The sequence below is a fragment of the Nannobrachium achirus genome (genome assembly GCF_963921795.1).
Source record: "Nannobrachium achirus genome assembly, chromosome: 1".
Lineage (NCBI taxonomy): Eukaryota > Metazoa > Chordata > Actinopteri > Myctophiformes > Myctophidae > Nannobrachium > Nannobrachium achirus.
Window position 1 is genome coordinate 1,841,051 of NC_137810.1, and position 18,064 is coordinate 1,859,114.

The window sequence follows — 18,064 nt, forward strand, 5'->3', positions numbered from 1 at the left end:
AAATGTTAATGAAGATTTACTATCAAAATGGAATTTAAATGCGATACATACATGGTTTGATAACCCACAAGTAGGCGAAAGCCATTTCTGAGTAGGCCTGTCTGTCTCATAGAGTTATAAGTGGGTCTGTCTGTCTCATGGCCTGTCTCCATCACTCTGTCTGTGACACTTACAAATGCGTAATTAAATGTATTCATTTTGGACAAAGTGCATCTAATGCATAGAGTATATATATATAATATCTAATGTGGATTTCAAAGAATGTCTCTATATGTCAACACACTGTCATCTAATAAAAAATACTCTATTTCAGACTGTAGCTACTATATGAATTATATTTAAACTTGTTTCTGGAACAGAACACAACTCTAGGCTTGTCTAGAACAGACCAGTAACTTTAACTATGACACGTTTCACCCAAGGAATCCATGCAAAATGCTAAGATTACCACACTGAATGACAACACAGGTTGATATTGTAAATCAGGGGTCTTCAACGTTTTCAGGCAACGGACCCAGATGAGATAGAGATGAAGCAGGGACCCCCACAACCTTTTCATAGATTCCATATAGTTTAATCGCCTGACCGCACAATCATCAGTGTATTTTGGATTCATGTCAATTTGTGTTTTCAGATATTTAACCACTTGAACCGTCAATACTTAATAAGCTTCACTTTCACTCTGTAATTAGTCTGCTCTTTTTCCCCTCTACACCAAAGCCCTTTGCCAAAAATAGCAGATCTACAAGCTCACAGTGAGCTTGTAGATCGGCTATTTTTGTCTAAAGTTCTCAGAATAAGGACACTAGGGTTCAAGTGGAATAGAAAAAAGTTTCTATCACACAAAGATTTGGAGGACCCCCTATAGTAACTCTGAGGACCCCCTAGGGGTCCCGGACCCCCTGTTGAAGACCCCTGTTGTAAATAATGGGAGAGTCCAAAATACCACTTCTATCCAAAGCAAGAACTTATGTCATGATAGTTGATAAACAAGTGAGCATGCAACATTGGAACTGGAGCACTCACTGTACACTCAATCAGTGTACAGTGATACAATTGTCAACCCACCTAAAATCATTTTCAGTTTATACAGCTGGAGATACAGACACCTGTTGCTGTACACATACTCTTATGGTAATGATTGCTATCAGAATATAGAGCTTTATTATAATTATACATTGTTCATACCATGTTGAAAATACATTTCTGAAACAACAGAATACATTCCCAGCCAATTCCCAGCCAGCCAGATCATCTTTTTGATCATATTCCATCACATTATTTTAACACCTGTGCAGTCAAATATCTGTACCCTGGAATCCACTTTGAGAACCACTGATCTATTTGAAATGCATTCTGTTTGTTTGTTTACAGTGGTCTTCAACGTTTTCAGGCCAGGGACCCCCAAACTGATGGGGAGATGGAGCAGGGACCCCCTACCTTGGGGGTCCCTGCTCCATCCAACATGCATGTACAAGTGCATGGCTGTACCACTTCCATTTATAAACATACCTTAATAACTGAGAACCAATGTCAATACTATCAATCTATCACTAACAATCTGTCAATTGCACAATAATCATGTATACAAGCTATTCAAAAGAGACAGAATCATGTATTTTTGTTATATTTAAAGACAAATTATTATTTTTCTTTCTTTTTTTTAAATAAAAAAAATATATATATAACGTTTTTTTTTTTTTTCAACAATTTCGCGGACCCCCTGCAGTGTCCCCGCGGACCCCCTAGGTTAAACCATGAAATACACAATGGTTAATTAATTCAACGTGGAGTTACACTTCCAGGCGATGCCTCAGTCCAGCGGGACGTATCGTAAGATCGAATCCGAGCAGAGTGCTTCTCAACCGGGGAGAGGAGCTGTACTGGGCGGCGTTTCCCTTTCTTCCCCACTAGAGAGCGTTTCTCAACCGTCTAAACTTAAACCAACAGAGCTCGTACTCGCGGCGCTCGTTCATGACTTGAGCCCCAGCGCGTTCACAGTGGCAGTGCTCGTTCATGACTTTGTGCCCAAGCGCGTCCATGAACAAATTCGATGACGCAAAATGCGTCACAGTAGACCCACTACGTCACGTTTTACTACCCGGATGGAGGGGTGAAAACGCCTCATGCGCTGGGTGAGCAACTCAATGCAAGTGGACGGGCGGGGATATTTGTGTCCTCTCTATTAATATTATAACTCTATGGTTGTTTCTCTTACCGTGGCGGTGGGGGGCGTGGCCTGGCTCTGGGGGCGGGGCCTGGCCACCACCAGCTCCACCCACTCCAGGGCGGGGTTCTGCAGCAGGCTGACGGAGGAGGAGGAGCTGTCCACATGATGCCCGTTCACCACCATCACCTGGTCCCCCACACGGAGACCCCCCTCCCTACACCACACACAATTTAAGGACTTTTTAATACCTCTAAAATGACAAATTAAACATTGGACAAATTGTCAAATATTAGAGGCAGATCTACATGCTCACAACGAACATGTAGATCTGCTATTTTCACAATATAACCGTGTCATACAAAATGTAATGCCTCAACTCTTAGTGCTCTTCAGGGTGGGGGGGTCCCCAGTTTAAATATGGTCATTTTGGGGTCCCCCAGTTAAAATATGATTAGTTTGGGGGTCGCGGCCAGAAAAGCTTGAGAACCACTGCTATACTACCCACCAGAGAAAGTCAAAAGTCGTAGTTGAAAAAAAAAAAAAAAAAAAACTTTCTATTGTGAAAATAGAAAGTACTTTTTACTGAGTCGAGTCGACTTGCAAAAAGCACAAGTCGTTAATGCCCTACTTTAGTGACGCTTAACTGGTAATAATAATAATAATAATAAGTAAGCCTTGCCAAGCCCATCTCCTGTTTCTATACCATGCAGCGGTGTAGCCACGGGTTTTGTTTTTGTGCCCACCCAAAAATAACTAAAACATTCGCGGCGCGGCGATGCGTGGCTATCTACGAAGCAAAGAAAGACACTACAGTTTGATTTGATCATAGCTTAGTCAATTATGCAGTTTCTAAACTTAAAACGTCTCCATATTGCTTGGTAAGTCCACTTCCATGACATATGACTGTATTATGTCCATGTAAATATTTAAATGTTGGCTATTTTAAAATAGCCGATGTACAAGCTCACATCTGTGGTTACGCCACTGATACCATGAATTCGACTGAGTCGACTTTTTTTGTTAATGCAGTAATGTATAGTTATCTTTATCATGACGCTTAACTGGTAATAATAATAAGTGTTACTATAACCATATATGGTCATACCTGTGAGGTTGGATGTTTCTATAACCATATATGGTCATACCTGTGAGGTTGGATGTTTCTATAACCATATATGGTCATACCTGTGAGGTTGGATGTCTCTATAACCATATATGGTCATACCTGTGAGGTTGGATGTTTCTATAACCATATATGGTCATACCTGTGAGCCACGCCTCCAGGCTGGATGTGCTTGATGAAAACACCCTGCTGGGGGGCGGGGCTTCCTCCCTGGGGGGCGGGGCTTGTGTCGGGACTCAGACCAATCACGCTGAAGCCCAGCCCTCCCTGTGCCGGCCTGCACAGTCTGACGGTGGCCAAGTCCCGCCCCTAAAAAACACACACACACACACACACACACACACACACACACACACACACACACACACACACACACACACACACACACACACACAATGTTAATATTTCTTCTACATTTCTTCTCACTAGACCAATACAGTAACTTTTGTTTTCTTCATTTTGCCTGGTTCCCTTAAACCAGGGGTTTTCAAAGTGGGTGACGGGGCACCCTGGGGTGCCGCGAGATCATTTGATAATATCTGGAATGTATTTGGACACTTGAAAAAATATTTAGTATCATTTTAAACTTGAAGTACAAAGTTATTTTCAGTCAGTTCTAACCAAAATGGCTATTATCTCAACGTTTTCCTTGCAACATAATCACTAAAATATCATTACTGTCAGGCAGAAACCCAGTGAAAACTAGTGAAAACAGCCGATTTACAAGCACTAGTTTAGTACATTTTATAGATGATAAATACAAAACAAACGGTTTTGGACATACAAGGTTTCCACCCGACAACGACGATATGCTATAAATATAAGGTGCTGGGAGTGAAAATTATAATGTCGGGGTGCCTCGGATTAAAAGAATATTTATGGGGTGCCCTGAGACTAAAAAGTTTGGTAACCCCTGCCTTAAACCACTTAACCTAGCCAAGTCGCTTGTGTAATTTCGTTAAATTTTTCTGGGGATTATGAAAACTATATATTTTTGGAGACTTCAGAGTATAACAAATCAGAAAATCCGTGATTCCATTTGCAAAATCCGTAGGGGAATTTTTGACAGCGGCTGAAAGTGTGTGTCTCATTCACTTACTATACACTATACTATACAGGAAAAAGAAATACCCCCACGACACTGTGAAAAGTGATAAACTCATCACTAAACCATAGTTTTGTCTGGCTGTTTTTAGCCCAAGGAATGTTTTTCATGCAAAACAAATGCTTGCAATGGATTCAGAATCATTAAAAACCCTAGTCTGACCTACAAGCTCACAACGCCTCGCAGCGCGAGGCGTTGTGAGGGGTCAGATCAGCTATTTTTGGCCAAGAGCTTTGGTGTAGAGGGGAAAAAGAGCAGACTAAGTACAGAGTGAAAGGTCAAGTTTATTAAGTATTGACGGTTCAAGTGGTTAAATATCTGAAAACACCCTTTGAATCTATGGAGAATTTGGCAGTTCAGCCTAAAAGTGGCCATTTTTAAAAAGTGGCGAATGAGTTAAATCGTATCAGCGGCTAAATGGCACTTGACACGCGTGTATCAAAACAACATCCCGCTTCCAGCAGTGGAAGCTTGTGATTGGCTGAACCGGAGGTAGGGAGCGCTCCGTTGTGTTCGCCTGGACCGTGCGAAGGTGCAGAGAGCTCACTGGTGTAAAGGTTATAGGTAATATAATAGGCCTACATGTGATGTTTCATAACATATAACACAAGAAATAATCATAACACATTATAAACATTCTATATTTATAAGGTCAAGTATTCTACTTAATAATTGGGACTTACCTGAACCATTATCATATTTATAATAGACCTACATTTACGGTAGTTTAGGCATTTTGGTTTGATAAGGTTGTGGGCAGAACAATTTGTCCTTGTTATTTGGCTCTTTTCACTTTAATTATAATTAAAGACACTTCATAGTGAATTAGTGATTATAATAAATAGCCTATGTAATGATTGCTAGATCAGATTGTGTTTATAATATAACGCCGGCGCGCCTCCGTCATCTCCACCCAAAACAAGCGCTCCGCCCTTGTTCCATTGTTGGAACCGGAATGTTGTTTTGATACACGCACCTGACACTCAAGCAAAAACTCAAATCCCCATAATCCATTGTGAGAAAACTGAATCAGGAGTGTTACCGTAGCAGCAGCCCTGAGTAGAGAGTGTGAAAACCCCTGATGAAGCTGTCTGAACCAACGTTAACGTGTGTTAAAAGAAGGTGTGTTAACTCATTGACTGCCAAGGCCCGAGTTTCCCGAGTTATTACAGTAGTCCCAGGCTGCCACAGCCCGAGTTTCCCGAGTTGGAAGCCATTTTGAAAAAAAAAAAAAGCCTCAAATGTATTAGGCATGATCGCAATTGCGAAATTGCATGTTTAGCCCCATAACAAACACATCTTTCAAAATGTCAAAAATGGCTGTTTTGTCTGACTTTGAAGGCTTGTATCTCATGAATGCCTGAACGGATTTCCAAGCAGATTTTTTTGTTTGAAAGCTTGGTGCATGGGCGTGCACGATCCGTGCACTAAAAATTGATCTGTGCACTAGAAATTTAGGAACGTGGCATCCTGGTACTTGGCGGCCATCTTGAAAAGGGCATTCAATGAGTTAAAAGAAGGTGTGTTAACACCCAAGGAGCCAAACTCGTTCAGTAACGAGTTAAGGCCACTAGGTGTCACCACGCCAAAAGGAGTTGTCTCGTCCCTGAACGAGTCAACGAAGGGTTAACTGTACGTGCAGCTGCCTGCCCTCTGAATGACCCGAGTCCATACGTCACCCCGTAGCAGAGAGAGAGAGAGAGAGAGGGAGAAAATGGCACAAGCTGGTTACATTGATTTCCATTCTACTCTGAAACATAAAAAGGGCTTTATCTCTGAATGAGGTGAAAAGAAAGCCAGGGAAGCAGAGATCTGATTGTTTTCACGGCGACACTTTACCGTGATGGTCGGCCCCGGTTTGGATTTTAGTTTTGCGAGCGTTTGTAAACAAATGGATTATCTTCCTCAATCATCAGTGGACACTCACGTGCACACGCACTAAGCTTCCGAGGCTCTTCAAAATAAAGCGTGAGTGAACGGCGGCAGCAGCAACAGCTAGAAATGTTAGAAACCTTAGCAGCCCATGTGTTAATGTGTGTTAAAAGAAGGTGTGTTAAAAGAAGGTGTGTTAAAAGAAGGTGTGTTAAAAGTGTGTTATCTTGTGTTAAAAGAAGGTGTGTTAAAAGTGCGTTACCTTGGCGGCGACACCGAGCCATTTCTGCAGCTGCTCGGCAGAGAGGGGGGCGGGGCTAGCAGAGCCCGGGGAAGACGACGCCCCATTGGCCGGGAGAGGGGAGGGGGAGGGGCTACTGGCCGGACAGCTGGCGCTGACGATCAGCTGCCCCCTGGTGGAGAAACCCACGTCACTGCAGGCGTCTGCTGGAATACTGCTCAGCTGGAGAGGAAAAATAAAAAATAAAATACAGTTTGGCTACGCACCAAAACAAAGCTGGCTGTGGCGAGTTGAAAGCTTAAGCCCCTGTCATAGTAGGCACCGCGGTGATAAGCTATCCACCGCGGTGTAGTCTTTTTAAGTCATAAAACTACAACATTACGTCATTACTCGCGGTGAAGAGCTTTCCACCGCGAACCCCGACACATCTCTGTTTTTACTATCAGACAGATCGGCCCATCACCCCGTTCACTGATTGGTCGATCTAGACCAGTCAGTCACAGTGACTTCACCGTGACTGACTATGATGGCCTCCACTTGTTTTCTCACTTTAGGTGGGATATAAATTTGCGGTGGTAGGCTCTTCACCGCAGACTCTGACAGGGGCTTTACTCTACTTTACTAGCCTCTCCAATCACCAATTTTTATTTTTTCTGAGATTTCCGACCTTCCAACGTGCAACTTTCCAAACTCTAATTCTGAGTAATTTTCTTCTTTCCAGAAGTTTCGAGTGACGTCTCTTTGTAGTTGAACCGGAGCTTTCCAACGAAAGGTTTGGTGGTCGGACACGGTATGGACGGGCCTTTCCTTGACTAAAACTAGACAAAAATGTACTCATTGACTGTGATTTCGAAGCCACGGGCAACCGTTAGTGTCTGATGTTGACAGCTCGTCATACTTGTCATAGGCATGAGTTCAAACATTTCACACGACAGAAACTAAATACAACGATATTCAAAAGGCTAAATCAAGCTAACCTGGTTTCAGTTTAATGTGTCCCTGCAGTGTCAGGATGCTGGCCGCATGTATCATTATGTTTTGCTTTAACTATTGAAAAACAGCAGATCTACAAGCTCACAGCGCGGCACCGAGTGCCGCGCTGTGAGCTTGTAGATCTGCTATTTTTGAAAAAAACGTGATGTATACTGTATATATATATATATATATATATATATATTTTTTTTTTTTTTTTTTTTGGGGGGGGGGTGGGCAAGTCTTTGAATATAACTTTTTGAAAGCGAACATTTGTAACTAAAATATTTTCTTTTGGGGGGGTCCCTGATACAATATTTTGAGATGGGTTTGAGACTCGGTGCCGCGCTGTGAGCTTGTATATCTGCTATTTTAAAAAATATATATATTTAAAGCATAACATATTGTGTAACAATGTGTCCAGGCCTAAATGGATTGATACTCACCTGGTTTCTGAGCTGCTTGATGCTGCCCTGCAGTGTCAGGATGCTGGCCAGCAGGGGGCTCTGCAGAGCCTCTCTCAGGCCGTCCAGTGATTGGCTGAGACCAAGCTCCTCCCTCTGGACCAGCTTGAGCTGCAGGCGTTCAATGGCACTACACACCTGTTGCCGCTCTGCAACAGACACTGTATAGGATGTACACAACTTAACTACACACTGCAACAGACACTGAATGGAATGTACACAACTTTACTACACAATACACACACCTGCTGCCGCTCTGCAACAGACACTGTATAGAATGTACACAACTTAACTACACACTGCAACAGACACTGATGATACAAAATACACAACTTAACTACACACCTGTTGCCGCTCTGCAACAGACACTGTATAGAATGTACACAACTTAACTACACACTGCAACAGACACTGATGATACAAAATACACAACTTAACTACACACCTGCTGCCGCTCCGCAACAGACACTGTATAGGATGTACACAACTTAACTACACACTGCAACAGACACTGATGATACAAAATACACAACTTTAACTACACACCTGCTGCCGCTCTGCAACAGACACTGTATAGGATGTACACAACTTAACTACACTGCAACAGACACTGTATAGGATGTACACAACTTAACTACACACTGCAACAGACACTGATGATACAAAATACACAACTTTAACTACACACCTGCTGCCGCTCCGCAACAGACACTGTATGGAATGTACACAACTTAACTACACTGCAACAGACACTGTATAGAATGTACACAACTTTACTACACACCTGCTGCCGCTCCGCAACAGACACTGATGATACAAAATACACACTATTAACTACACACCTGCTGCCGCTCCGCAACAGACACTGATGATACAAAATACACAACTTTAACTACACACCTGCTGCCGCTCTGCAACAGACACTGATGATACAAAATACACACTATTAACCACACACCTCCCGCCGCTCTGCAACAGACACTGATGATACAAAATACACACTATTAACCACACACCTCCCGCCGCTCTGCAACAGACACTGTATAGAATGTACACAACTTTACTACACACTGCAACAGACACTGATGATACAAAATACACAATATTAACTACACACCTGTTGACGCTCTGCAACGTTGCAAATACAATGGTATGTATAAATGTATGTACCAGTAAGACTCCCTAATGGTATATGGTATGTATAAATGGTATGTATAAATGTATGTATATATACCAGTAAGACTCCCTAATGGTATGTATAAATGGTATGTATAAATGTATGTATATATACCAGTAAGACTCCCTAATGGTATGTATAAATGGTATGTATAAATGTATGTATATATACCAGTAAGACTCCCTAATGGTATGTATAAATGGTATGTATAAATGTATGTATATATACCAGTAAGACTCCCTAATGGTATGTATAAATGGTATGTATAAATGTATGTATATATACCAGTAAGACTCCCTAATGGTATGTATAAATGGTATGTATAAATGTATGTATATATACCAGTAAGACTCCCTAATGGTATGTATAAATGTATGTATAAATGTATGTATATATACCAGTAAGACTCCCTAATCGGGAGATAAGCGACCGCCATGTCGCATACACAAACTTTAGAAGGCAATGGTAGCCAATCAAGAGGGAATATGGGAAATGGGACAGATCCATGTTGATGACATGACTGTAGAGATACTGTGTAGCGCTTTGCGTGATTTTACGGCAAAATCTGTAGGAGCAGAGTCCAAAAATGTGTTTTGCAAGAATCTGCGTCATGGTGGAGTGCCATGTGAGAAATAAGATAGTGGTTTGCCAGCCAAGGAGTGTGTGTGCAAAGTTTGGCATGGATCGGGACAACGGTGGCGGAGATATGAGTAGGGGGAAAGTGTGACGTGTGACTGACAGACTGACTGACAGCCGGTGGAGGTTGTGATAGTAATGGTGTCCTGACGGTCGCAGTTAAATACATACCTGTGGGGACATTTTCAAACATGTCCGTATTGTCCCTCTATCTGTCTGTCTGTCTGTCTGTCTGTTATCACCTGCAGAGAGCAAAACAACACGGAACATAATTATTATCCATATGGATATGAAGCCAACTGGTGATTTTACTCAATCCTATCTATATGAGTAACAACAGTAATGGTAAAACACTTTGAAATGATAGACTTTCAAAAATGTTTACGAACAGCGTGCACATAATCGGATCTACCAGCTCACAACACGCCACAATTCAATGGGTTGTGAGCTTGTAGATCGACTGCTTTCACAGTATATATATTTTTTTTAGGGCTGTCCAAATTAACTCATTTAATCGCAGTTAACTCACCGCTATGTTAATCGCGATTAATTATTTTAATCGCAACTAATCGCATATTTATTTATTTTAGCCATTTGGCCTAACCGCGGTTTAGGACAGTGGTTTTCAACATTATTGTTATTACAGCAATTATTTTTGGGGAGGGGGAGGTCCCCATATTATCAGCTTACAGATCTGCACATTTTTAAAGTGACAATTTATTGAATTTTAATTATTTTATTAATACCTATAAAATGTTTTTCTTTTCTTTTTTTTCCCATTGTGACAAAACTACTCAACAAACTACTACAGAACTCATATTACTAAGTACATTTAGATTAAGCAAATTAAGCAGATCCTTATACACATCTGCTGCCGCCTGTTTAATGCAGTACCATTATGATTTATTTGGGGTTTTAATTGATTTCCAATATAGGATTAACATAGTTTTGCATAAAGCCAGCATATTTTTCCACTCCCATGTTAATAGGGGTATACAAGACTTGAGAAATATCCCTCTAAGGTACATTGTGAACCGATAAAAACGTATGACTTATGTGCGATTAATCGCACGATTAACTAGATAAATCATGCGATTAATCGCGATTAAAATATTTAATCGTTGGACAGCACTAATTTTTTTAAACAGTTTTTAAGTCAGTATTTAGATATTTGATATTAATTTTATCAGACACTCCCCATCCTATACAAACCCATCATAACTTCAGACTCCATTTTAACCATGAACCGTCCTTGGTTCTGTTGAGTCACACTGACAGGGTTCCCAAACAGTGTTGATTTCGTCGACTAAAACTTTGACGAAAAATGTTTGTCGACTGCGTTTTTTCCCCTGACGAATACAAAATAAAGACGAAATAAAAACTAAGCTGTGATGACTAAAACTAAGACTAAATATTTTGCCAATTTCGTCAACAAAATAAAAACTAGACTAAAACGTTAGAGAGGGACTAGTGCTGAAGAGAGTCATTTTATGTTTGGTTGCTCTCCAGTGTTGCGTGCTGAAAATAGCAGATCTACAAGCTCACTTGTAGATCTGCTATTTCCAGCACACAGCCAAGTGTAAAATCAGTCATTACGATGCCATCAAGGCCTGTCAAAATGCATTTTAGTTGACAAACTCAACTGTAGATTTAGTCACCTAAAATCTCATGATATTCAGTCAAGTAAAACTAGACTAAAACTAAAACATTTCAGGTGACTAAATTAATAACTAAATGAAATTGTATTCAAAAGACTATGACTAAAACTAAATCAAAATTATCTGTCAAAAACATCACTTCCAAAACTTTTCCAAAACTTTTCCAGAATATTTAACCCAATTTCCAGGACTTTAAGTCAGCACAATAACCAGTTGCTTACTCCTATGTGCAATGCCCAAAGACAGGCAGTGTAGCAAAAATAAAGCGTGCACGCTGCGAACAGCGCCGTGGAGTGCATGTGGATCGTGCACGATGGACACACGTCAAGTGTCCACGTCAAAGGTTAGAAAATTGTGGCAGAACGATTTATGGTGGCAATAAATGAGTAAACAAAATCATTAACAAAAAACAATTCATAACTATTTCTTCCAGGACATTCCAGGACCTTTGATCAATTCCAAAACTTTTCCAGTACTGGATTTTTTTTTTCTTTTTTTCTAATTTCAAAATATTTCCAGGAAATTCATGCCCGTGGGAACCCTGCACTGACCTTCTAATTCACGAGGGGCCGTGCTTGGTCAATTACCTTTATTCGTTTATTTTATTTTTTCATTTGTATTTAAATTTTTTCCATTTTCCCAAACAATTATCCAACCGTTTCCGCGAGAATTTACTGTAGCATTCATTATATGTGGGACACTTCCGGTCAACGGCAGACATACAAGCTCACGTCGCGTCGCAGATGAAACCGCTGTGAGCTTGTAGATCACTCTCGGCTGCGACACCGGAAACTGCCGCACAACCTCTGTACAACGCACAACGGGACGAGGGAAAGTTGTCGTTAAAATATGAGTCTCTGGTGACAATATGAATTACCAGAGAAGACTATCCTCATGGTTAAAATGGAGTTTGAAGTTACAATGGGTTTGTATACTGTAGATTGTTCCCCTTCAACTTTTATTATGTTTTGACACTTGCCAATAAAGCTCCTTTGAATTGAAATAGAAATTGTATAGGAAAGGGGCGTGGTCTGATAAAATGTATATAAAATATCAAACAACATAAAAAAAAACTGTCTAAGTTGAAACACACCAAAGCTGGAAAGTGAAATATCTAAATCAGGGGTTTTCAAAGTGGGTGACGGGGCACCCTGGGGTGCCGCGACGGCAGTCCAGGGGTGCCGCGAGATCATTTCATATGTGGAATTTATTTGGACACTTAAAAAATATTTAGTATAATTTTAAACTTGAAGTACACAGTTATTTTCAGTCAGTTCTAACCAAAATGGCTCTCAACATTTTCCTCGCAACAAATTCACTGTCAGGCAGAAATCTCATTATCTCCAAGTTTCTTTTGGTAAAGCAAAGCCCTGCTTCATCATACAAGACTGTCGCACAAAACTAGTGAAAACAGCCGATCTTGTAGATCTGCTGTTTTCACTAGTTTACTACATTTTATAGATGATAAATAGAAAACGAACGGTTTTGGAAATACAAGGTTTCCATCCGACAACGATGATATGCTATAAATATAAGGTGCTGGGAGTGAATATTATAATGTAGGGGTGCCTCGGATTAAAACAATATTTATGGGGTGACCTGAGACAAAAACGTTTGGGAACCCCTGATCTAAACGACCCCGAACATGTTGTAAAGTGAACTGTCTCTTTAAGAACAGAGTTTCTGTTGACCATGGGAACTCTCTCCTAAACTAGGTCACACTGGTTCCCATCAGGGTTGCCATGCCTGATCATTATAAGCAACCTTGGGCCTGTGCTTTTCTCTGTGAAGTGGCTCGTTAAAGGAGCTATAGTCAACATTTTCATTGTAGGGCCGACACTTTGTTTACATTCTAGTCTATAGACTAGAATGTAAACAAAGTGTCGGTCTGACAATGGCCAAAATGATTATTTTATCATTATTTTACGCTTTTTGTGGTAATTTTTGAATAAAAACACATATATGAAGCTTATTTTTTAATAAAATATTTTCGAAACATTATTTTAATTTTAGCATCCGTTTTTCAAGAAAAAGTTGACTATAGCTCCTTTAAATATGTAGTTTGTTTCTAAAGTGAAAAGTGTAGTTGCTGATTTGTTCACCCCTAAAATGTTTTTTTTTTCTTCTTTCTTTTGTTTACCCCACGGAGCCTTGAATTTAACACACATTTATCCTACGAGGTTTCTGCCCGACAGTGACGATATGCTTAGATGATTTATTAATCAAAATCATCTAAGCATATCCTCACTGTTGGGCAGAAACCTCGTATCTCCAAGTTTCAAATTTGTATTTTTTTTTTCGCACAGCAAAGCCCTGCTTCATCATACAAGGCCATCGCACAAAAGTGCGAGGCCTAACACACAAAAGGCCTAAATCATTTGAAAAATTATAAATACAAAACAAACAGTTTTGGACATAAAAGGTTTCCACTCGACAACGACGATATTTAACTTGCCGCTTAGCAAAAAGGATATTTTGAAATATATTTTCACGAACGGAAATGCCGGCTTCCGTTACACAGATTTCGTGAGGTTTAGTTCCAAACTCTAAGTAGCGTTCAGAGATGCATGTGTGAATAGTTGTCTGGCTATGTGAGACGATTAGGTATGTCTGATTTTTGTGTAGGCTACACCAGGGGTTTTCAAAGTGGGTGACGGGGCACCCTGGGGTGCCGTGATGGCAGTCCAGGGGTGCCGCGAGATCATTTGATAATATTTGGAATTTAGTTGGACACTTGTTCTAACCAAAATGGCTATTATCTCAACGGTTTCCTCGCAACATAATCACTAAAATATAATCACTGTTGGGCAGAAACCTTGTATCTCCAAGTCTTTTGGTAAAGTAAAGCCCTGCTTCATCATACAAGACTGTCGCACAAGCACACAACGCCGCGAGGCGTTGTGTGCTTGTAGATCTGCTGTTTTCACTAGTTTAGTACATTTTATAGATGATAAATACAAAACGAACGGTTTTGGAGATACAAGGTTTCCACCCGACAACGACGATATGCTATAAATATAAGGTGCTGGGAGTGAAAATTATAATGTAGGGGTGCCTCGGATTAAAAAAAAAATATTCATGGGGTGCCCTGAGACAAAAAAGTTTGGGAACCCCTGATCTACACAATAACAATGAGTTTATGGATGGTGCTTTTATAATTCTCTCACCCCACCCACATTTTTAACCATAAACCTAAAGCCCAAAGATTGCCCAAACAATCTTGCAACGCGTCGAGGTTTTAGAGCTGCTAGGTTTACAGTGCTCACGTGGCCTTCTATAAAGAGTCGCTTACTGTGGCCTTGTTTTCACAGTCCTAGGATGCTTATTTATCTTGTTTTCACAGTCCTAGGATGCTTATTTATCTTGTTTTCACAGACCTAGGATGCTTATTTATCTTGTTTTCACAGTCCTAGGATGCTTATTTATCTTGTTTTCACAGTCCTAGGATGCTTATTTATCTTGTTTTCACAGTCCTAGGATGCTTATTTATCTTGTTTTCACAGTCCTAGGATGCTTATTTATCTTGTTTTCACAGTCCTAGGATGCTTATTTATCTTGTTTTCACAGACCTAGGATGCTTATTTATCTTGTTTTCACAGACCTAGGATGCTTATTTATCTTGTTTTCACAGACCTAGGATGCTTATTTATCTTGTTTTCACAGACCTAGGATGCTTATTTATCTTGTTTTCACAGACCTAGGATGCTTATTTATCTTGTTTTCACAGACCTAGGATGCTTATTTATCTTGTTTTCACAGACCTAGGATGCTTATTTATCTTGTTTTCACAGTCCTAGGATGCTTATTTATCTTGTTTTCACAGTCCTAGGATGCTTATTTATCTTGTTTTCACAGACCTAGGATGCTTATTTATCTTGTTTTCACAGTCCTAGGATGCTTATTTATCTTGTTTTCACAGTCCTAGGATGCTTATTTATCTTGTTTTCACAGACCTAGGATGCTTATTTATCTTGTTTTCACAGTCCTAGGATGCTTATTTATCTTGTTTTCACAGACCTAGGATGCTTATTTATCTTGTTTTCACAGTCCTAGGATGCTTATTTATCTTGTTTTCACAGTCCTAGGATGCTTATTTATCTTGTTTTCACAGACCTAGGATGCTTATTTATCTTGTTTTCACAGTCCTAGGATGCTTATTTATCTTGTTTTCACAGACCTAGGATGCTTATTTATCTTGTTTTCACAGACCTAGGATGCTTATTTATCTTGCTGAACCTGGCAACACTGGTTCCACAGCAAACTGACAGTTTGTTTAGTTTAGCAGCAGTGACGTAAAGTAACCAAGTACATTTACTCAAGTACTGTACTTAAGTACAACTTTGAGGTATTTTTTACTTTACTGAGTCATTTCCAATACTTCAATACTTTTACTTTTACTCCACTGCATCTCAGAGGCTAAATATCGTATTTATTACTACACTACATTTATTTGACTACTTTAGTTACTAGTTACTTTGTAGATTTAGATTTGTATTACTTAACGTTATACTTTAACCACTTCAGTCCTACATGTTTTGTGACGAGATGTGATCTTTATACATGTTATAAATGTGAATACATGTGAAATGGGTTATTCTGCATAGAGTACTTTTTAATTTTGGTACATCAAGTACATTTCTTTTTTTACTCAAGTACATTTTGAGGTCCAATTGGTTCCATGTGTACACTCTCAGAGTTAAATTAACATTGATTACAATATAACTTGGGTTCCCAGAGATAGAAATGCCATTAAATGGGGGTCCACGCTAATAAGTGTCAATGTGGGGGTCCTTGACATGAAAGCGTTTGCGAACCACTGATATCATATAATTTAACTTGAATTCCTTCATTATGTTGACACAAGTTCACACACCTCGCATACAGCACATTAAATAGCACTAGAAACATATTTTTCATGTCAAGGACCCCCAAACTGCCACTCAATATCCCCTGGACCCCCATGTGAAAAGATATGCCAGGGAGTGGGGACCCCCATTAGAAAAGATATGCCAGGGACCCCCATGTGAAAAGATATGCCAGACATCCCCTTTAGAAAATATACGCCAGAGACCCCCTTTAGAAAATATATGCCAGGAGGACCCCCATTAGAAATGATTTGCCAGGGACCTCCATGTGAAAAGATATGCCAGGGACCCCCAATAGAAAAGATATGTCAGGGACCCCCATGTGAAAAGATATGCCAGGGACCCCCATTAGAAAAGATATACGAGGGACCCTCCATATAGAAATGATTGCTTCCATTTGTACACTCTCAGATTTACAGAGCCATAAGGGTCCATGTGGTTCCTATTTCCTAACTGTCATTTAGTTGGAACTCCCTCCAGGACCCCCGGGGGTCCCCGGGGACCCCCTTTTGAGAACCACTGTCATATTATATAATCTATAAACTACAGTGTTTGTGTCCAGTTAGCAGCAGCAACATTAGCATGACTTCATACTAGTTCTATCATGTGTTGACGCGAGAACAAGTCAAACAAGAACACATTATTACATTTAAAGCTTTTAAAAGCCCAACATGAGCTTATAAAACATTAAACTGACTCCTTATGAAGCTTTAAAATCACACTTTATAAACATTTATTAACTTTATAGTCCAGGTTTTGATTTATTTTACTCTCACCTTTCCTTCCTGTTTCACCTGCGATGAAAAAAACACTAGAAACACCTGATGAGGAAGTGGACCAGGAAACACCAAATATGGGCATAATAACTCCACCCACCGTACGACGGTGTGGAGCAGCGGCGTCAGTTCAGACAAAGCTAAGGTATGGCAACATGACTGTTGTCAGTCATGTTGCCATACCTTTTAGCAACAGGCACGGTTATTACAGTACATTTTATTATTTTCCCTGCTGTGGCCAAGTTATGGCAGCTGCCATAACTTTGCCATACCCAATTGATGCCTCTGGTGTGGATGGGAGGGGAAAAAGGCACAGATCTACAAGCTCAACAAGGGAAGGCGTCGTGAGCTTGTAGATCGGCGTTTTTTTTTTTAAGACTTGAAAGTCCTCTCTGAGCTACAAAAAAAATAACAGATCTAAGCAATACATGATGCAATGCGCGAACATGTTCTATAGATCTACCACAGACAGACAGACAGACAGACAGACAGACAGACAGACAGACAGACAGACAAAAAGATCATAGCCTAAGTGGTTCATTTAGATCCACATGTTCTATAAATCTACCATAATAATATAGACAGATGGCTGTTTGTTATAAATAAATAAAATAAAAACGATAGTCTATCCACATGTTCTATAGATCTGCCCTCCATGTAACAGGTGCATCCATCCATCAGTCTATCCAAATGCTTGGAAATCAGTTGATTCCATCAATATAAATAAACGTTAATTCTTTGATCAACTGAACTACTGATCAGTTTGCAGTGTAATTAACTGTAGTTATTAATGATATCATTCATTAAGCAGCAGCATTAGATCTGCTAACTGTGTGGATGATAGCCTGGCTGCTAGGCTACTTCTATGTGTTGTTTAGTAACTTTTACAACTCTGTTTATTCAGTTTGCACACAGAGAGAGTTTTACTGAGGTTTCATTGTTCTCATCTCAACAGACAGAAAGAGCAGCAAACATGAATAAAATCACGCCCGTTTAATTGGTTAT

The 18,064-nt window shown here is 40.0% G+C and overlaps 1 protein-coding gene across 1 annotated transcript in view; it reads right to left on the reverse strand.

Annotated features, from left to right (window-relative positions):
- The window catches only part of patj (PATJ crumbs cell polarity complex component), a gene marked incomplete at its 3' end in the record, with an annotated part of 204,503 nt that extends 194,499 nt beyond the window's left edge, over positions 1 to 10,004 (reverse strand). Inside the window, exons 1-5 of the mRNA XM_080749893.1 lie at positions 9,932 to 10,004; positions 7,930 to 8,108; positions 6,533 to 6,733; positions 3,436 to 3,602; positions 2,219 to 2,384 (exon numbers count right to left, since the gene is read on the reverse strand). Coding sequence (XP_080606019.1) covers positions 2,219 to 2,384; positions 3,436 to 3,602; positions 6,533 to 6,733; positions 7,930 to 8,108; positions 9,932 to 9,953 — 735 coding nt within the window. The 5' untranslated portion in view covers positions 9,954 to 10,004. The remainder of the gene's footprint in view (positions 1 to 2,218; positions 2,385 to 3,435; positions 3,603 to 6,532; positions 6,734 to 7,929; positions 8,109 to 9,931) is intronic.
- Between the last annotated feature and the right edge of the window lie 8,060 nt (positions 10,005 to 18,064).